We start from the raw sequence: 22,839 nt of genomic DNA, 5'->3' as shown, positions 1-22,839 counted from the left end.
TTAACTTACTCTATGTAATTCCTCCTCTTCCTCCTCTTCATCATCATCCTCTTCTTCTTCCTCCTCTTCCTCCTCCTCCTCTTCTTCTTCATCTTCCTCCTCCTCTTCTCTGTGATTGTTTGGTTGTTGTCCATTGCCATGACGATCGTTTTCTCTGCACCATTCCCTTTCTTTTAGCACCCTAGCGAAGCACTCATTTAGAAATTCGAACTGGAAAAGAAAATAATATCTCAACATTTATCCACCATTGAGCTGGGCTATTTGGATTCCCCCCCCCCCCCCCCCCCATCCACCACACGCCAGTGAAAAAAAAATTGACTAGCACCTCTTACCTGTTAAGAAACCTTCAATCTAGTATAGTAAATTTCCCTGAAAACTTCCATTTTAAATATGAATTCATTATGCTAATTTGTGCATGATAAAATGAATTTGCTCCAATTGTCAAATAAAGCCCCAATATTGCTCTTTTTTGTCAAGATACTCTTTGTGAAATTGTGATCAAATACGTTTTTTTTTTTAAACATGGTTTGACTTTTTTCTAAAGTGATCTTTAATTTATTTCTTTCATTTTTTTTTATTTTACTTTAGATTTGGTTTTAATTACTTTTCAAAATATTTTTTTCCCAAAACATTTATTTTGATCATTCCTAGCATGAAAATAATTGATCTCAAACATCACTGTCATTCATTTATATCATTGACTTGAAATCTTCATAATTTGTTCATGAAATCATACTTTTGAGCAATTTTGGGTTTGACATGCACTAGCCGTAACAAAATGCAATGTAACTTCAAAACAGCATACCCGAATACCCCCGCAGCCATCTTTATTGTGTTAAGCAACTTATGAAATATCCAGATTATTATCATTTTATTATCACAATACAGGTATTTTAATGAGAGATGCTTACATATTTAGTAAATACTCTGACCCATCTCGGCTTCTTGCCTGGCTTGGTGTACTCGAAACAGAATGCCATTCCTTCCTCGTCCGTCTCGTATTGAGTTATTTCATTCCATTCAAATGAAGGCGCTTGGGCCTGCAAACCAGCGAAAGAAAATCATAATCACTTGGAACATTAGAAAAATCAAACATTAACTTTCAATCCAATAAAAATTTGATAAGAATTCAAAGGGGGAAAACCATACAAGCTTAATGCTGGTAATTGAATAAAATAAAAGCAAATGAAAAATAAGAATACAGTTTCGCTAATTAAAAAAAAAAAGCAATGCAAATCAAAGACAAAGGTTGATTCCTCCCTGGAATTGTGGAATTGCAATTGATATACAGTCCGACCTCTCTTATCCGGCCTCCCCTTATCCGGATCTCTCTATTATCCGGACGCACACTTGCCAAGATTTTTTTTTTTTCAATTCAATCTGGTACGTGAGAAAATGAGATTTCAATCTAAACTCAATCCTACACGCAAACTCACTTTGATTACATATATTTTCCAGTATAGTCTACATACAACATTATTTTTCATGAAAATATCTCACCCAAATTACCAAAAGAATTTAGGCAGGATAATTTTCCAGTAATTCAGGGCGCAGCGCAAACAACTCATCACATTCTCTTTTTGTGTCCCGGGAAAAACAACACATGTCTCGCTAGCTAACGCTAGGCCTCAATACGGACAGCGCCATCTATCATGTTTGAGCCTACAGTCAGTATAACAATGGCTGACATTGCGAACGTGCGATACCCGCCGCAATGATCTAATTGTAAAACTTTGTTTCATTGAGTCATTCTCTTTCTTTCGAGGTATGCTCGATGTATACCTCAACCATTTTAGCAGGTAAATTATCCAACAGTTTTGGCCATCGATCGATTTCATTTCCGTAAAAATATCACCTATAATTTGCACTGAGACTGCAGTGAATACTGTCTGTATGCGCGCTCACTACAATAGATAACGTGTAGCTACCGCCGTTGGGGAGCTGAGGCAGCAGCTGCGTGTATTTAATATTGGGTCTCCCAGATCCGGATAAATCCCTTATCCGGATTGGTGCTGGTCCCAATGTGTCCGGATAAGAGAGGTCGGACTGTAGTATGATTCGATAAAGGGTTTCCTTAAAAATCTTATATTACAAGATTGGGTCAGCCATAGATAAGGTACATTTCTTTTTTATGCTGCTACGATTTTATTTCTGTTACTCTTTGACATATTTGTTGTATTCGTATTATTGTTTTCATTCCGAGAAAAATTAATAAAATTGAATAGAAAATAAGTTTTACCTTTAAAAGACTAGATAATAAATTTTGAGTTATATAAAAGATATTTCTCACCTCCAGAGTTCCGTCTTCCTTGCAAGCTTGTAGCGTAAACCTCCTGTAACTAACAGAAGGAATCACATGACCAGACTTCTTAGCATCACATGAACAATGAGGGAATGCTATCATACCGTAACCTTCAAGACTTCTGGCAATTTTTAAGTACTGTAAAAAAAAAAAGGATAAAAGGGAGTGTTAAAATAAGAGAAAGGGATAGTTATTCAAGCATCAGTAGCTATATATATACTGCAGTTAAAGTAGCATTTTTAGAAGAAGAAAAAATGTATAACATGCCTACACATTTGTGATCGATCATACCGAAATGAGAGACAAGTCGCAAATCAAAATTCCTTGGAATTCGACACACAAATAAAAAAGTCAAAATTGTGAAGAATTTTTTTTTTTCATTTTCTGATTCTTCCATGTTTCATAATTACTCTGTGAAAAAGATGAGTGAAATTGATGACGGGAATATGATAAAAAAGCAGTTTTTCTGCGAGTGTTTTTTTCGGTCAATTCGAAAATTTCTGATACTTCGACTTGATCGAATTTCGCTTCATACTAAGCTCCGCCCCTAGCAACGTATGCCATTGTTGATTGGCTATTCATTTAAACTCGTGTACAGCTGGCGGCGGCCGCTCGCTCGATCGATCGATCGGTTCAATGATTCAGCTTCAAAAGAAAGATCAAAAGCATTGATTTCAATACGTATTCTGAAATTCAAAAGGGGGGCTTCTTGACAATAGTTAACAAACGGGATACAACTTCTAAAGGGTTATTTTTTGGTGATAATAATACCAGGCGGGGGTATTAGCGATAGATTAAATACCGGATTTAGAGTATTAGCCTGGCTATAATCGCGAAATAAAAGTCATGCAGAGACGCAAAGTATTCAGAACACGGTTTGTTTGCGAGGATTAATTTCATTAAACATAACATGGACATGTTGAAGATTCTCTCCATCATTTGCAAGTGATCGGGATGTTTTCAAGAGAGAACATTTTAAAAAGAAAGGGTTTACAATCCTTAAAAGTATTGTTTGTTCGTTAATGTGAGTTAATTGATCTGCAGTATCTTTAACAAAAGAAACAAAATTTATGTAGAAAGCTTGGTGGGCTTCATTATTTCCAATTATTTATAATCAAGACATTGTTGCCCTCAATTTTTATCATGTTTGAATGAACGATAGAGAAAGCGAAAGAAATAACTGTACAAACAGAAAGTCTGAGACAGCTAACGTCGACCAATGAAAAATGGCCGAAACGACCATGCAGAAGGTTTAGTGCATTTTTTTGGATGAAGACATTGATTGAAAATATCAGTCATTTAAAATACACATATTGAAATAAACATTTCATAAAAGTCACTGTCATGTTGTTTCATTCGACTGTGTCCAGATCTATTCTCTCTTTCCCTCTCTCTTATTCTCTTACCTACTTCTTTCGTCTTTCTTGTGTTTTATTTATTCCTTTCTTCCTCTCTCCCCCTTTTCGTTCGCTCTTCTTATTCAGGTCATTCGGTCTCCTCTCTCTAACCCACCTCCCCTATTCTATCTCATCCCCTTTCTCTTCTTTAATTCTTTCGTCCCTCTTAATCTGTTTTTCTTTTTTCCCTTTCGATCTTTTTTTTTTCTCTGCCAATTTTTCCCCCTCCTTTCCTTCTTCTCTCTTGCCTTTTTTTCACCCTCCACTTTTTTTTCTTCAATTTTTCCCCTTTTCATCTTGTTTTCGTTTCTATTTACATAATTCTGTTTTTCGTTCTTCTCACCCTTCGATCTTCTCTCTTTTTGCCGGTTTTCTTTCTTTTTTCCTTCTTTGTTTTCTCCCTCCCTCACCCACCGCCTTATTCCTCTTTTTTTCTTTCGTTCCTCTTTATATAATTATGTTTTCCTTCTTCCTCTCCCCTGCCCATTCCCACCATCTTATTCCTCTCCCCCCTCCAGTAGCGGACCGTGACCCGGAGGAGACAAAGCATTGGAGGGGCACTGTATTGTTTGTGAACAATGCTGTGCCCCCCCCCCCCAATGCTTTGTCTCCTCCGGGTCACGGTCCGCCACTGCCCCCTCCATTTCTTTTTCTTCTCCCCCGTCGATCTGCTCTCAATATTTTTTAACCTCATTTCTTCCCCCTTTTTTCCTTCTTATTCCTCTCTCTTGCTCACCCCACCGTCTTATTCCTCATCCTTTTTCCTCTTATTTCTTTTGTTGTTCTGTATTATTCGTTCTTCTCCCCATTCGATCTTCAATTTTTTTTTTCACAGCCGTTCTTTCTTCTTCCTCTTTCCTGCCCACGCCCACCGTATTTTTCCTCCATTCTTCATCTTATTTTTAAAAATCTTCTTTATATGTTTGAGAGTGAACACATGCGAAAAAATATCAAACAGCTTTTATTGTTCTTTCTTTAATCATTCAATCTTACAAAGACATCATTGTTGCACAAGGCATTTGCAACAATCTTCTGATTCTTTATCTGTATCACTGCGTTAGAATATATATATTTTTTTTAAACAAGTGCACACCAAGCTACCAATAATGCCTATAGAATTTCCATTTATTTGAAAGCAGGATAAAATAGCATTGCACATTAAATGCCTTGCTCACAGGCATAGGTGCCGCGGCCGGGGATCGAACCCCGGACTTTTTATGTATAGCCAGGCGCCTTAGACCACTCGGCCACGGCACAACCAAAATATTGTTTGTGCTTGATATCGATCCGAAAATCAGCATTCGTGGAGGTGTCGTGGCCGATTGGTCCAAGGTGCCTGACTATACATAGGAAGCCCGGGGTTTATCCTGCATTCAAATAAGTGGAATGTTGTATGTATTATTGGTAACTAGGTGTGCAGTTGTTAGTTTAAAAATAATCTTAACTCCCCTAATCTATCCTTTGTTGGAAATAATTGTGGCGGGATTTTACTCAGGGTACCTCCTCGCTCTTTTTGTTGTAGAGTTAAGACGTTTATGCCAGGTTTTTTTTTCCGGAATCAGTTTTAGAATCACTATAACTTTTTTTTCATTAATATATCTTTTTTTTTTTCATACTAATTTTAAATCATTCCAATGCTGTAAATAATTATACCCCCCCAAAAAAAAAACGATAATAGACGATATTGAGCGAATTATTGATGTTTTTTGTTCTCACTGCCTCAATCTAACATAAGCATTCATAAAACATGATCACACAAGCCTTTCGTATAAAGATAAGGTTCAAATTGTAATATTTTGAAGGCTTATCTTACCATTTTACAACGGATAGTTCTTTTTATTAGAACATGCGGTTAAAGTTTAGGTCATAATGACTCGCTTGATAGATTACACGTGAGAGTAAACGCGATCGACATTCAAACAACCGCATAGAGGCAATTTGCGGTATATGAAATTGTTATTATTATTTAATAAACAAGACGATGATACAATGAAAATCATTGGTATACTCCCTCCTCACTGGTTTTAGGTCCGACCTTTTCTCCCTGCCTTTTATTTCATTAAAAAGGGAGATCATGACAATTATTTATTTCATGAATATAATTATAAAACCCCAGTATAACTATGGAGCTATTACACTGATCTGTATAGAAGATCAGTGGATTGACATATCGAACCAGAACATTAACTTTGTTTCGTCTTGCAGTCGCGCGTGACCTGCAACTTCGCGATTGTTCCAAATGCAGCCTCCTCATTGGTCAATCGTTTCGCCTTCTTTGGCAAGCGGTTGCTAGGACATTTCGGTTAGCTCGGCGGTGGCAAAATAGATTTTTTTCATGGAGCGGATTCAAAACGGAAGTCAAACTTCGAAGGCGTTTTTCTCTTGATTTTTATTTTCAAAAGCCTAATTCTTCTTGCATTCTAAGGCTAATATCTCCACTATTATTTACTCTTAAGGGTCGAGTGATATATCAAATTAAAGGTAAAGAAACGGAGAACAATAATCACTACAAAACTTGGATTTGAAAAATTCCGAGTTGTCTCTCATTTCGGTATGACGAGTCACATTTACTCTATGATTACTACTAAGTTGTTTCAACACTTGCACTTGATGTCAGGATCTTGAAGATAAATATACGATCAGGATTTTAAATTAGACAACTTTCAATATAGACATCTATGAAGTGAATACCATTATCCACCAAGCATAACATTCTTGGTTAAATACGCCATATATAAAACAACAATATAGAGAAGGCGAGCAATCTGACATTTCTTGATCACTAGCATATTCAACCTCGATAAAGTCTTCATGACAATTTGGCAATATAGTTCAAAGGCTCCATTTTACATCATGTTACATAAATAGAATGCATATAGAGTCAAGAGACTAAGATTTTCAAAAGTCACCAAATCCCTTTGAACTCTTCTTAGCTGACTATCATCCTCACAATACAAAGAAATCTAACAACTTTACGAAAGCAAAACTTATTTTACAAGTCACCCACTCACCACGATCACCTTCTTTTTACCTGTAATTTGTTTTCTTTATCCTGATGAACCTTCAGTTCGTACAGCGTTACCGACGGACATTTTACCCGATTCTGTGAAATGTCGCTTATCGCCTGCAGAGAGGTTTAAAATTACAAAATAGAAAGAAACAAATCTGGTAAACAATTTTTATTTTTTATTTTAAGCTCTTTATCAAACTTTTGTACTACCTTCAATAATGGCTGCAAGCTATGAGTAGGATATAATTTATCTCTTACAAGATTAGCATGGTAATCTATCTTGTATAGCTCAAACCATATTTAATATGTTGAAAGACAAAACCGAGTCTTCATCAAAATTGTTGTTAAATTTACTTTGAGCAAAGTAAAGATCTGGAATTTGAAAAATGTATCCTGAAAATATTTACTTGAAGTGGTATGGCTGAGAAGGGGATAGCTTTTTTTCAATGATTTACCAAATAAAATCTTGACAATTGCCTGTTCATATAAAAAGATCAATTGAAGTGGAAAGGGCAACACATTTTTTGGGAGAAAAATGCATTCATCACTATCTGACATTATTAGATCCCTAACATAAACGTAACATAAACAATCATTGTCAGTATCATGTCGGTAGGTCGAGTCAATAAAACAGACCCATAAGCCCTTTCATTAATCTTGTATATCAGTCAAATAGAGTTTTGTGGAAAGAGGAAGTGAACAGAGGGCCTCCATAAATCAGTATCACACATCTGCTTGTTCAGACATTAGCTGACAAACCATTGCCACATCTTTAGTATGCCACTAAAATGACATACATTTAGGAGGCAAACACAAAAAATGCCACTGAGAAAGGAAAATTGTATCTAGCAGCAAACAGTTTGTTGTGTGCACCATGGGCATCAATTACAAGCACACTTTATGCTCAGCAAAGATTGTGAAGATACAAGAAAAGAAAAGGAGATAGCATTTTCACAACACCTGTTTGTGATTGTGATCATATTTGAGACAGGAACATTTTCAGAATTCAAAAATCCATTCTGGATTCAATCTGACCACAGAAATACAACATCAAATGAAAAATAGATGAACACTTCTTTGATGATAACCAAAAACTTCCATCAGAACTTCCGTGTATCAAAAATTCCAATGATATTCAACAAAAACAGCCTGTCACAACCACAGAGCCAAACAAACATATATATTGTAGCATCAAATCAGTCAAACTTTTGACTTGACCATGTTTCATGAAATTCATCATGGCATAATTCTATCATAAATCTGTTTCTAAACCAATCAATGGGCAGTATGACTAGTGACATAATGGCTGGTAACATGTGACTGATATTACATAAGTTAAATGGAACATAGTCAAAATTATTACCTACCTCCATGGTTAAAAATACATTGTTTAAATAATTTGATGAAATTTTGATGTTTTCAGTATTGCCTTTCACATCATATAATGCCATTCATTTCTTGTGTTTTCTAATTAATAAACTGATCATGCAATGAAATGAACAGCATACAACAAATAAGGTAAATTGGAAAACACAGTTCTGTTCTAGCAAGAATATTGATCCAAATTCTTAAAACCTATACATGTGTTGCACTAAACTGCACAATTATACAATGGATGTTACAGTCCAATTACTCTAACCCCACTGGCCTGTAAATCATGTCCCTATTACCCAATCTCTAGTGACAGAGAAAAAACTGCTTTCAATTCTTAAACTACACATAAATTACAACATCTTTCCATTCACACACCACTTCAAAAACATATGTACATACATGAAAATACGTCTACATGGCCATTTATTTGCTAACACTCATTTTGTTATTAGTGTTAATGGAAATTTGAAAAAAAAATAAAAATGTTTTAAAAAACAAATATCTTTTTTTTAACTAAAATTTTTAAAATGCTGGAATATGTAAGTGATATTATTGTAGACTTTCATAGTTTATTATCAAAATACCTAAATTACCCAAGATGGACTTTCCTTTCATTCATTTTACTGAGCTCATTCTTACTGACATATATTGCACCCACAAATGCAGTTTGTCTTTAACCACAGGAAATTGCTGTGATAAAAACAGCACTCCTTCCTCATAATCTACCAGTTACGAGACTCCTCGAGCAGAGTAGATGGATGAGGTGTGAAAATAGAATTGTTTTCTGTCCAATTGTTTCTTGTGGATAAATCTGGGGCCTGTTTCACAAAACATGCTACTATAACAACCTTGCAATAACAATTCAAAGCTACTGGAATCAGTCAATATGATTGGCTGATAGTGAACTTGTTATAGAAATTGTGCATTTGTTACTGTAAGAAACCTTTTTGAAATGAGGCCTGATCTTGGCTTGAGTGTGCAGAAAGTGTATTGTTGATTTCATTATTAGATTTACTCCACCCCTTACTAGAACTAGTATGTTTACTACTTTCTGTTTACTACAGCACCATTACACTATCATTGATAATTAAAAGCCTTATGAAGCTGGACTCATAGATGGAATGACCATGTGGAAGAATATTCAGCATTTTGCATTGGAGATAGGCTTCCTTGGAAACCATTATTTCAATTGGCTATTTATTAGAGTTACCATGGCAATTCCGTTGATGGCAGGGTTACTATCAATGGTACGATTGAAGGAACGAGTCTACTGTCATTTTATTGTTATTCATAAAAAAAAGGCTCATTTCCTAATGATATTGCATTACATACTGAAATCAATTAGTTTATAAAAAGTGACTCAAGGTTAGGTTTTAACCTTTTACCCAGCAGGAAAAAAAATGAAACGGTTTTGTCTCATCGTGGTTCATTGTAAGTTCTTACGTTCATAAAAAAAGAATTATATACATCATGATATCATGTTCAACATTTTTCCTCCAGTCATCAGATAGTTAAACAAATATTATATAAATACAATTCTTGATGAGCTTCAAACTTCTTACCTGCCAGAATAGGAATGAAATGGTTTTCTCATCGTGGTTCATTAGAAGTTCTTGCGTTGGCGCAAAGACCCATTTTCTCATCGCTATGCAGCTTTCATTGGGCGTGGCCGAGGAGTAGTTTTGAATGTACAAGTTGTGAGGGAACTCTGTTCTTAATAGTTTCCGATCTGTCAAAACAAAAATGACAAAACAATCACAATTAATCTCATGAAAGTGAATCCCATCTTAGCAGGGGGAAAATATTACACAAGGGCTTGGGGCGATTTCGTCCACGAAATACTCAAAAGTGCCCTAGAAAATTTTTAAAAGAGAGAACTGGAAACTCCCTATACACTGCAAGTTAAAGTGTATCCAATGTTGCAGATTTACATAGTAAGTAGTACAACAAGAAGCCCCCGAAAAAAAAATTGCCTGTATCTTTAAAGGAAGCTTAAAACTGTTAAACATATCTACAAGACCTTGTCATGCCTTATACACCATCTCGTAGCCTAAGATCATCACACCAGCAACTTCTTAAGACTCCCAAGACACGTGTAGTATATGGTGCGCGAGCTTTCTCTGCCTCAGCACCTTCTCTCTGGAATAATTTGCCGTTATATTTAAGAATACCATCACTGGAGACCTTCAAATCGAAACTGAAGTCTTTATCTTTTCTAAACAGTATTAGTTATTGGCACTTTGACACTCATCCAAACTTTCTTTCTTTTCTTGTGCGCCTCGGAATAGATTATTTCTAGATAGATGGCGCTATATAAATGCCTATTATTATTATTATTATTAAATGGCCCAAAACAAAAATCTATCATGGGTTCAGTAATTCAATTTTATGATATCATATTTATTGCAGCTGGCAAAGACAGGTCTGTATTTGCTTTCAGATTGATTTTCCAGTTGAGTTGAACAGAAAACATTCCCAGGCAGTACAAAGTCTGATATTGAGTTACACTTGGATTTCTAGGGCGCATGGTGAAACAATAGCAGGCCTATTGCTTACATCCTTCGTGCCATTGACATTTTCAGACGTGTTGAAATACAAGTGTATGTATTCTACCTTGCAATCATAGAATTTCATTTTTCCTTTCACCCAAAGGCGTTTAAATCCACCCACTGTAATAATTACAAGCTGCCTTTGTGGCAGAGTGATTTTTTTTCGCATTAAAACCACCATTTATAGTGATTCTGCAAATAATAACAAATACCATAGCAACAATGCATTACGGATTATCAAAATCAAGCTAGCTACCCAAGTTACAGTCACTTACTTCTAGACTGAATTTAATTTCAAAACAAGTACGACTCATTTTCAGATTTCAAGTAGCATGTCTTCCAAGTTAATTTGACTTAATTACATCAATTATCAAATATAGGGTACACCATTCTATAATAATTACTTTGCAGATCTGAGTAATTTTACTCAGAATGGAGTTGATTACAGCATCAACATAAATTTTTTGTCCACAGAAATTATCAGTCAATTATCAGTGATCAGTTTTACAAAACTCCTTAATAATACAGATCTCATCCAAAATAATGTCATGTCACATGGCCTTAATACAGTAGAAGGCTTCCTTTGAAACAAAGCATCATAGCTCATTCATGGAAAACTCAGGTTGATTACGCATCACTGGTTTTCACTTGCTTCTTATTGAATTTAGTAATTACATTATGCAGAAAACGGTAAACCTCAGCTCTCGCTTGGAAACGTCTCAATGATTCAGAACTCCAACATATCCACCTGATCCACTCCATGTGCAAATTACTATGTATAATACATGCTCCCTGTCATTCTCCTAGTCTCCCAAACCTTTGAAAGACAGATCATACTTCTTTTTTTAATATTTTATTTGACATAAAAGTAGTACTTAAACGGTCATTCTCTTTTTTCATAATTTCTATATGTTCACTTTGTACCCCAAAATGAAAAGAGGTTGCTTATACCTCGGTCACATTTGCTCTACAGCGGCCGTACGCAATTGGCCGTACGGCGAGTTAAATACAGCTGTTCTAACATTTTTGTAAAAATGAATAAAACAGCTGTTTTCGACTTGCCAATCGCCATACGGCCGTTGTAGAGCAAATGTGACTGAGGTATTATCCTCCTCCTCCCTCCCTCCCTCGCCCTTCTCCTCCCCTCCCCCTCCCTACTCCTCCCTCTCCTCCTTCTTGCCTGAACTTACCAAAGCCACTTTCAGTGGTTTCAAACAGGTAGAAATAATTGATCATCCCTTTATCCAAGGCAATCTTGTGAACTAGACTCTGTCAGAAATGAAAAGAATAACCCACATCTAAATTATTCAGGTTCAAATGTCAATTCTGAGGTTTTAACAACAATATGAATCACACAACATACACATGCTAAAGGGAAACAAATCCCTGATTGATAGGTAAATAAGAAAAGTTCCTTACAACCTCAAATTGAATATAAAACACCATCTATCTACATGCACACTCCTCATAGCATTTCCATCTTCATACTTTCAACCATGGTAAATAACTCATACTGAATGCGGGGGACATTGTGAAGTTTTTTCGTCTTGATGGCGGGTGTGACTTGCAGGGTTGGCGCGTTTTAAACGGTGTGTTTTAAAACATGTTTTAAAACGCGTTTTAAAACACCGCATAGACTTGTGTGTTATGAATTTGCTTGGATGTGATTTAGATTGTTTTTTTTATACTGTTATTTTTCAAGTGGTGTATTATTTTCTTCTAACTAACATAACTCTTTTTCAACACCACTCTTCTCCTCTTTCTCTTTCCCGCTTTATTATTTCTTTCTCCCTTTATTATTTCTTTCTCCATTGCTTTGTCATGTTCCTCTTCTCCCTGTTCAATTGTGCACATCAAACCATATTGAGAATATTCTCATTTTAACAAACATATCTGAGTGTTGTGATCACTTTTTCGACAAGGCAAGAAACACTATTTAAAATGAGCTCAAATACATGTACTGTACATGTAATAGAAGTGCTTGAATGAAATGGAAGTGTTGCACAAGCACAATAATATTTTACAAATAGACTGTAAACCTGACATCATACTCTTGAGGTACACACAAATGCAGGTAAAACTTCGTGTTTCGTAAAGATGAAGAAAAGTACTTTAAACAGTATAAGATAATCAGCTAGCAAACCTTAACCCTAACAATTCGAGGGGACCTTAATGGCCCCCTCAAAAATTTATATGATAAATCCATAGACACAACAGGGCCAGGCCATATCGTTCAAGACTATTTTGGAGATGCATGCATGGGTATGCATTTATGATATACACCACAAGTGCATATTATCGGATCCTGAATTGCTCAAAAACTTGATTTCATGTATAAACCCAATGTGAGTTCTTGCCAAAATTTGTATTTGTATCATTATTTTTACTTGTTAATGATTGGAAAATTATGCCAAAAATTTCCATTAGTAATAAAAAAAAAAAGTCTAAAAAATCTGTACACAAGAAATACAAAAAAGTTCAAAAAACATTACCGGTAACCTAAATAGACTGGGCTATTTCGTTTCCTAAGACCGAGGGGGCCCCCTTATGATCTGGGCCGTCGATCGCGGGATCACAACGAAAATTGGCACGTGCATTACCCATGGCATAATCTAAAAACTATAAATCAAATTTTGCATAAATCTCATTGCTAATTTATGCGTAAAATCAAAAGTTTGCTCTAATTAACTAAATAATGCCCCCGAAATGCTCATTTTTGGTTCACAGACTCTATAGGAATCTGATCAAATATTCATTTAAAAAATTTTCAACATCACATTTATTTTCTTATGATTTTTATTGTTTTTCAATGGAAATAGTCAGGGACTATATTTTGACCATAAACAAGGTGAAATTAATTGATTTTAAACGGTAGAAGGACAAATAATGACAAATTTATGAATTTTGCCTAAAAACACTATTTGCATTGGATTTGTACACGAATTCATGTTTTTGAGCAATTTTGGATCTGCATGCACTTACAAAATGTTGCGCATACCAGAAGGTCGCAATTTTGGTCTCAAAATTTGCATGAGACTCGAAAAAGGAAAGTCTGAGCGACGCGGTAAAAAATTTTGCGCCGTGGATTTATCGCAAAAAATGACGAGGGGGGGCTGAATCAGCCCCGCAGTCTTAATAGGGTTTAAAAAAACATTCGATAGCGAATTTTTTTTAAATATACATTTGATCAATCAGAATTCCTGAATTAAATAATAAGCAGTTCAAGGGCTTTATTTATAGATTTGAATTTGTATTTCATGCACTAAAATTGATTCAAATGAAATAAAGTGTATTGATTTAATGAAATTAAGCTTGAAACCCCATGTAGGTCAATTTCTTCCATTGAGCAAATTCTTCTCGCCACCCCCCCCCCCCCCCTGATTGACAAGACTCAATATACCTCGGGACTACATGTATTAGGAATAAAATGTCAACCTATTTTTTTTGTAGGCATTCAATTTCCATGATTTAGTAATTTTGGGAGAAATATGAACTTTTCTGTTGGAAATTCATTCACAAAATTGTGGTCATATCTGTTTTAAAACATCAAGAGCTTAAATCATACTGTATTTAGTGTATAATTTAATTGATTTACAGAAAATTGCATCATTTGTTGGAAGAAAAAAAACGTTTTAAAACGATTTAAAACGTTTTAAAACAATAAAAAACGTTTTTTTTTAATAAAAAACTTTTTTTTAAATAAAAAACGTTTTTTATTACAACCCTGGGTGTGAGTGATGCTTACATTATATACATCATCTGCAGTGTTGTTCCTCCTGACTGTTACCGTGACTGATGTCCTGTCTGGAAGGTTTATCCTCATCTCAACCTGGACTTTAGGAGGCTCTGGACTCGACTGTATGCGAGAGGAAGCAAGAGAGAGAGAGAGATAAAGAAAGATATAATCATTCATTGAAACACAGGTGTAAATTGCTTAGAGGAAGGAATAGCCTCTTGTACTCCTTTTATACTGCGCTTTTCCCAGGTGAACTTTGCCGGCGAAGTTTGCCAGCGAAGGGGAAGTGTCCAGTATGAAAGGTACACAGGAGAACTCCCCCGGTGAACTTTGCCGGCGAACAAGTGCCCTATTTCCACTAATTTGATCAGAAGCTCTTTTAAAATAATTTGGGAAAAATACAAGCACATTTATACTCCATAGATGCATTTTGCTCTCAATACATTCTTATATGGTTGTGAGTCAATGAAACTGTCATGGCTGTTTTACAAGCTTTATCCCATCTTATGAAACTTTCGCACTTCCTCTGAAACTGGTCAACATTAAAAGAGAATGAAAGCTTTGGAACAAGATAGCTTGTGTGAAAACAGAAAATCAAAGAAACAGATCAACGAAAGTTTGAGCAAAATCGGACAAATAATGAGAAAGTTATGAGCATTAAAATATTGCAATCGCTAATGCTATGGAGAGCCTCACATTGGCAATGCGACAAAGATGTGGGATGTCACTTGTGAACAACTCTCCCCATTACTTTAGTATATATTTCACTTAAACTGCCTCTTTAATCTATCAGTAGATCATGTGTTCTTTCTAAAGGAGGGCATGTAATACAGATTTTTAAAGAATACATCATGGATAAAGAGTTTGTATCACCATAAGAAAAAACAAAAAGATACATTTTAGGGGAAATTTATAGTCCATCAAAGGGAAAGTTGTTCACATGTGACATCACATATCATTGTCGCATTGCCAATAGAAGGATTTCCATGGCATTAGTGATTGCAATATTCAAATGCTCATAACTTTCTCATTATTTGTCCGATTTTTCTCAAACTTTCTTTGTTCTTATTCTTTGATTTTTCTGTTTTGACACAAGCCTACTTGTTCCAAAGGTTTCATTCTCCTTTAATATATCATGTGGGTTATTGCTAATAAATAAAGTTGTTTGCAATCACATCAAATAGAATTTAATGTCTTAGACATTAAACTGCTCATAAGTAACATATTAAGGGAACAGCAGTGAAATGTGTTTTAGGCAGTATTTTAGTTACAAAATATGGACAGGATTTTTGGTTTTGTAAGATAGTTGAAATGATGGTTGTGTTTCCATCCTCAAATGCAAATGAAAGACGAAAATGAAAAAAATGAAAAAGAAAATAATTTTGCCATAACCGCAATGCCGAATTGTTTTAATGCAATAGAGATCTCAACCAAAATAAAGTAATGTCAAACTACCTTTAATACGGTAGAAGGCTACCATTTTCTACTAGATCAAACTAGGTTACAGAGAAAAGGGAGAATATAGATATAATCACTTTAAAAAAAATACTTGCATGAACAATAATCCCCAAGAATGTTACAAAATAATAAAAAAATTGCATGAATGTTCATGTTTTATTAGGATGGCAATAGACTCATCACTCATTCTAGCCGCCAACCGCAAAAGACAAAAGCTGTCTAAGACTTTAATCTCAGTTTGATTATAACAAGGCAATGTTCCTGTCATAGTTTCTTGACATTCATGCCGGCATTGGGAAGATTAAATGTTCACAATCAAAATAATAATTCATGCTTTCCCTATAGCATAACACACAACAACACAATCGTTAGCATGGATGCATGCCTACAATACTGCATTGCATTACAACCTCTCAATTACTATGTGAAAATAATGACAGCAGCAGTGACATAAACATGTGCATTTGGTTTATATAGTTTCTTTAAAATTCAAACCTATATTATTTTAACTATTTTTTAAAACTTTAATTATCACATCACACTATTTTCTTTGAGATTGATTTACAATATTTACGATATTCACAACAAAACAAATTAAAGTTACATTGAGTGATGCATGAAATACCCTTTTTGTAGGGGGGAGGAGGGGATTCAGAAAATGTTCATTCATATGTTTAATTTCATCATTATGAAACTAATTTTGAGTAAAAAGTGTACATAATTTTCAAAATTGCCATGATAAATGCATAGCGAATTTAACAAAACCATTCATTGATTGATTTTCTGTTAAACGAAATGTAATAAGGTTTAAATCATTTTCTTCGTAAGTTAATTTTAAAGCTTTGCTGAGAAAATACAATTTAAATTTAAGAAGACTTTCTAATGTCGTGTGATTAGTAAAAGGGCCTAATTAGTATATTTTGATGTAGAATATTAAAGACTTTCAAAGCATCATACCTAATCTGAAGTGTCTTTCTCATCAATGCATCTACTGTTTTCTTACGGTCCTGTTTTTAAATGTGTGACGCATATTGTGGAGGGATTGCATACTTGTAAAACATTGCTTTAACCATGGGCAAGGCCTAAGCTCATTTAGGATTCTGAATAAACAAAATATTATTTCGCGGTTGACACACACATGAATGCAATTAGCATGCCTTCACTGCTTCTATCGAAACCAAGGCACAGATATGCCACTACTATCACTTCATCAAAAAAGATGAACAAATATTACGCTGAGCTTGGTTTAACCCGCTTTTACATGTAATATTAAGTCGCTTTTATAAATATTGTCACTGTCAAATTGTCCCCCCTTCCTTCCCCTGCACATTGCTCGAAGGGGTATTCCCCTGATGACATAACTGGGGCACCCAATGCCTCTGTCCACCACCAACCGACAACTTGGAAGGCTAACTAATATGAGCCTGATCATCCACCGCATCAACATGAGGAAAGTCATTTCTACGAAACTGCGGGGCCTTCGCAACAAACTCCAATGTTCTAAAGGTAAACATGCATGACAATTTAGCAGTCCCTGCAAATTTGAAACGCTGTCAACTGTGGGTGTTAATTTCTTCAAGTTTTAACGGAGTTGGTTTGGAAATATGAAATGGCAATTTTCTTTCAAATTAGATATGGGATGGATGGGAGCTCTTGGGTACTATGGAAAGCTGGTTTCAGTTTTCATCTGCAGTCCTCATGATATTGAGGCGACCTCTCCAAATATTTGCATAATTTTCTCATATTACCAGACAAGACATAGGTATCAATACCACTGTTTTGCAGTGAATATTGCTGTCAGTAATTTAATGCCACATTCTCCCCTCCCTCTCTAATACACATTATTTTATCAAACATTTTGAACCATTCAAATACTGTTAGGTAAATTCAATTAAAAATAATTCACTAAAATGAATTTAATGGATTTATAAATATCTAAAAAATAAATAGAAGCAGAGAACATAAAGTGGTAATCATTACAGAGGTGAAAACCTTGAATCCTTCAATCCCCTCCTTTTATTCCAAATAAAGTTCAAGCAAATTCCAAATTATCACATCATAATATCTTTTGTGTGTGGAATCAAGATAAAAAAATCTCACTCGGAACAAATGCTTCTAAGCCAATCTGCAGACAATATCACAACCATTATTCAATAATTGACTGCAAAGCTACATGATATAAAGTCAATTCATATAAATCAATAAAGGATCCCTTGGTATTGGGTAGGCATTCAAAGGGGAGCATAGTGAGGGTGAGTGCGATCATTTTAAGGTGAAATCCAGTATTATAAAACAAATAAAAAATTATCAAATAAATAACTGTTCCAAAAAGATAAAAAATAAGCACGTGTTCCGGTGTTTGATAGTAATACTTGGGATGAAAATATATATTTTTTCCATTTCATTTCTATTTCATTAATTATTTCAACCATTTCAATCCATTACCTGTAGCAAAATGAATGAAAATATGTGTGTATGATTATGTAATTATGCATGTTCACAAGGTGGACTAAAGATTATAATTGAGAAAGAAGTCCATGCATACTAATCAGAAAATCAAGTCCATAATATCACAGTTTATTACAGTTTGAGCATGTCCAAACAACCAAATAAGGGTTTAAGGCACGAACACCATCAATTTGGCATTTTACTGCTCACATTTACAATGCAAATTTGTATTTAAAAAAAACAAAACAAACCTATATCTTTATTCTCTCTTAGTTTTTGACCCCACCCCCATCTTCTCATTCTTTCATATCCCATCTCTTCCATCTTTCTGTACTTATTCCCTTCTCCCTCTCTGTAATTACATCACATAACTCATCTCAAATCCTCCCTAAGTCATGGAAGATGATCCCACAAAATAATTCCCGCTCTTGTGCTCTCTCCTTTCCACTTCTCAATTCATCTCCCTTTCTCTCTCTCTCCATCTCTCTCTCTCTCTCTCTCACACTCTTTCTCTGTCTTATTAAGGACTATAAATCTTATATTCATACCCTAGTCTTGATTGCATAAATTCCTGAAGTGTATTCCCCCCTCGGCTAGCATCTCATTTAGCCTACCATATTGTTTTCCTAGCACCTTAACAAGCACATTCGTACTATATCATACCAATGTTCAACCAATAGAATAAAACAAAGGGTTTAACATAAGCATTGAATAAGATAATGAATATTCTCTTTTTGCTATAATTCATTGAAAACATTGAGGTACATTTTCAACTGTGTTTAGTTCAAAGAGGCACTAATTAGAATTTCATTTTAAAAAGATTATATTATCATTTGACAAAAATTTCTTTAAAAAAAATCACAAGTTCAACAGATATTTTAAAGGAGAATAAAACTCTTGGAGCAAGTGAGCTTTTATGAAAGCAGAAAAATCAAAGAATAAGATCAACAAAAGTTTGAGTAAAATAGGACTAGCAATAGAAGAATTATGAGCATTTGAATGTCGAGATCACTAATGCTATGGAGATCCTCCCATTGGCAATGCGACCAAGATCTATGATGTCACAGATGAACAACTCTCCCCTTTTGGACACTGAAAATATACCCCAAAACATCTCTTTTTGCTCATTCTAATCATATGACAAACGATTCATCAATGATATAATGTTGTGAAACCTCTGTACTTGTCCTCTCATAAAGAGAACACCTCACCTTGTGATAGACTCTATAAAAGTGAGAATATAAGTGAAATAAGTACTGAAGTAATGAGGGAGTTGTACATGTGTGACATCACATATCTTGGTCGCATTGCCAATGGGAGGAACTACATAGCATTAGTGATCTCAATATTCAAATGCTCATAACTTTCTTATTATTCATTCAATCTTCCTCAAACTTTCAACAATATGTTTCTTTGATTTTTCTCTTTGATATGGATTCAGCTGGTTTCAAGGGTTTCATTCTCCTCTAAGATAATTTTCAGAGTATATTCCTCCCCCAAAGAGAAACCAACAAATCAAAGTGTAATACCACATAAACTTTGGTTTAACTGAAAAGAAATAAAAAAAGAAATCTTTTTGTGTTTTGAAAATATTGCATAATTAAAACCAGTCACATGTAAACATTTTTGACACAATCCCAAGATACAAGCAAGAGGTTTGTCCATAGAAAGCCATTAAGGTATTAAAGGTTTGAATGTAAGCATATATCCCTATGGTCTAAAATATTATTAGGCATCGTATGTCTTCTTATAAATTTCTTGTATGAAGCATTTTTATTCACACATTCGGAATTCCATACAGATCATCAAAATAGCTTGCACTGCCAAAGTCCCTAAAAAGGTTTATTTGAATGGTTTCTTTTAAAAGTTTTTTACTGTTGTGGAAAAAAGATAACATCAATTTGAAATTAAACAATACAATGAATCATGTCTTTGTCTATGGAAATATATGATTTCAACTGATGAATATATGAGAAGTCAATTCATCAATTAGGAGAATAAATTGCTAAAGAAAATAGCCGTAAAGATACTACTTTCATATCTTCACAAGATCATCAAATAGCTTATATTACCAAACACCCCTCAAAAAGATTTAATTGAATTGTTTGCTGTATAATAAATGAAACGACTGCTGTAGAAAAATCAAATTAATGTAATCCATTGTAAATTTACAAGTTCTTTTATTGCTATTAAGAAAGAACACTATGGTTTTTTTTTTATCTTTCTTCTTAAATCATTTACCCCACCTGATGATGGTATCTTTACAAAGTCTATTCCTATCTATGAGGGATGATTCCCCACATGTGTATAACGCATTACATTAATCAATATAACCGCAGATTTTGATGTAGATTTAAATTTATATACATGGCCAACACAGAAATATCTAAAGTTAATGAACATGTATTGTGTTAAAAAATATCTATTTTTTTTTAATTATGCCTATAAGTTACATAAGATTTCATGGTGAAATAATCATTGCAATCAAATTATTTTTTTAACCAGGAAATTAAGCAACTTTAGTAATGATGGTTAGTGCACAATGGCCTCATCAGCCCTAAAATCTGAATTAAAAAAGGCTTTTTAGGGATTGAAATGGGAACCTACCTTCCCATCTTTTCCTTTTTTAATGAAACTAAATTTCTAGAGTTCTACATTTGGATCTTCATCCATCTGCCATATTTAGGCTCATATTTCAATCCTCAACCTTTGTTCTTACTTTAACATCATTTGTTTCACAGATTCTGTGTTTCTCCACGTCTGAAAATCAGAAAGAACTCTGTGATATTCGATACCTCAAATTACCATACGACATACCTCGGCTCATTCAAAGCCCCCCATTAGAGACAGGCTGCATTTCAATACACACCCATAATGGAAATCTCGCTGAGAGAAAGAGACCATGGAATATAGGTCTCGAATGACTACTGGCATGGCAAAGAGGGAGACACGTCTTGCAAGAAGACCCCATCCACCACTCGCAAATTCAATCTACTTTTCAGACTTTAGCAGGCTCCGAAGAAATTAATATCTATGACTATCTCATTAGGTCTCCTAAATATCATTAAGACCATATCCATGCAGCAGAAGTCTTTGCTGAATTTTAGTCTGTGTTGACTGTGAGGGAAGGGAGTAAGCTGAAAGTTTGATGTTTACCTCCCATGAGCGAAAAACTGATACTGAAAACAGCCATTACTCTTTATCAAAAGGGCACAAAAACATTGTTAGCGCCACAAGCATTCATGCTGGTGACAACAGTTTCAAGAGGAGGAGGGCTCTGGCAATTACAGCTTTACTGTATTGAAAATACTTTTGTTGCTTTCATCCATGAACATTGTTCATGCAGTAATGTATATGTTGAAGACAAGAAGGACATTAATTACTCTTTTGATACAGTTGTTCATGGTGTGTTTACAGTATAGTATACTTTTATTACACTTCTTAGTTTTAAGCACCGATTCATAAACTTGTTATTAATTGCAAGTTTACAAGCTTCCATTACAGGCTACTGAAATAGTACCATTAAATGTATACAAATATATATCAATTATGATAATGAAATATTAACACTGTGATTTGATGATCTATTCATTATTAACTCCCAGTCTGGATTAGATTGAAATCTTTAGTCTTTGTGAAACTGATCCCTGGTCCCTTGATAATGGTAAATTATGAACTTCCAGTCTGGATTAGATTGAAATCTTTACTTTCTTTTGAACTGTCCCTCATTCCTTTGATAATGGTGCGTTATGAACTCCCAGTTTGGATTGGATTAAAATCGAAAGTCTTTGTGAAACTGTCCCCTGATCCTAAGGGATCGGACTAGACTTACTTACCCTCTCAGGTTCAGTGTCATCAATCTCTGTGCTGAGGAAGTCACGCATGATGTCACTCTCACCAATGACCCTGACGGCACTCACTGCATGTGAGAAGACAGAAGAAAAGGGAAGATTTGGGGATTAAATGTTTGAATGGTAAATGCCTACAATCCTTGCATGTAATACAGTGACAACTGGATTTATCTATGTCTAGAATCACTGTAACACTTGATCTAAAAAAGGGGGTGTGTAAGTAATAATAAATTAAAGTAACATATGTTTTGTCAACACAATCTTCTTTTTTTTCTTATTAGAGAAAGATGACCATTCATCTTTTTCAATTCCTTCAGGGATTCTTGGTCCTCTTTCATGAAAGTTATTATCTATGACAAGTTACAAGTCTTGATTATTAATATCACGTTTCAAATTTAAAGGATGCGGATTCCAAGAATGATTCGTGCATGAAGTAGCTATCATGGTAAAGGCAAGTTTGAGTACATTTCAGTCTTTGCAGGTTTGCGAAAAGTTTGATAATTATGTACTAACATTTACATATCCCAGGTCACTAATATTTACTGCAGGATCAGGCAAGCTCACATTAATTTCTACAGCCAACACAAAAATAAAGAAAGAATGAGTAGCGATAACTTTGTTTGAAATAAGAACACTTATTATTCAGGTAATGATTACATGAAAACACAATTTTCTTTTTTATACACAGATGACATTCAGGTTCAAATAAGCGCA

At 34.7% G+C, this 22,839-nt stretch overlaps 1 protein-coding gene across 2 annotated transcripts in view; it reads right to left on the bottom strand.

The window, feature by feature from the left end:
- Positions 1-22,839, bottom strand: part of LOC129261580 (sorting nexin-27-like) — an 89,611-nt gene that overhangs the window by 6,321 nt on the left and 60,451 nt on the right. For both annotated transcript variants that reach the window (XR_010293722.1, XM_064100213.1), the window contains exons 4-11: positions 22,111-22,193; positions 14,378-14,488; positions 11,823-11,901; positions 9,646-9,812; positions 6,731-6,823; positions 2,291-2,440; positions 912-1,040; positions 10-210 (exon numbers count right to left, since the gene is read on the bottom strand). Coding sequence is in view for 1 of the 2 variants with exons in the window: in XM_064100213.1 (XP_063956283.1) it covers positions 10-210; positions 912-1,040; positions 2,291-2,440; positions 6,731-6,823; positions 9,646-9,812; positions 11,823-11,901; positions 14,378-14,488; positions 22,111-22,193 (1,013 nt within the window). In the remaining variant the exon portion in view is untranslated. The remainder of the gene's footprint in view (positions 1-9; positions 211-911; positions 1,041-2,290; positions 2,441-6,730; positions 6,824-9,645; positions 9,813-11,822; positions 11,902-14,377; positions 14,489-22,110; positions 22,194-22,839) is intronic.

Source organism: Lytechinus pictus, chromosome 5 (assembly GCF_037042905.1).
Source record: "Lytechinus pictus isolate F3 Inbred chromosome 5, Lp3.0, whole genome shotgun sequence".
In the NCBI taxonomy this organism is placed as follows: Eukaryota; Metazoa; Echinodermata; class Echinoidea; order Temnopleuroida; family Toxopneustidae; genus Lytechinus; species Lytechinus pictus.
This window is presented reverse-complemented; position numbering and strand designations above follow the sequence as displayed.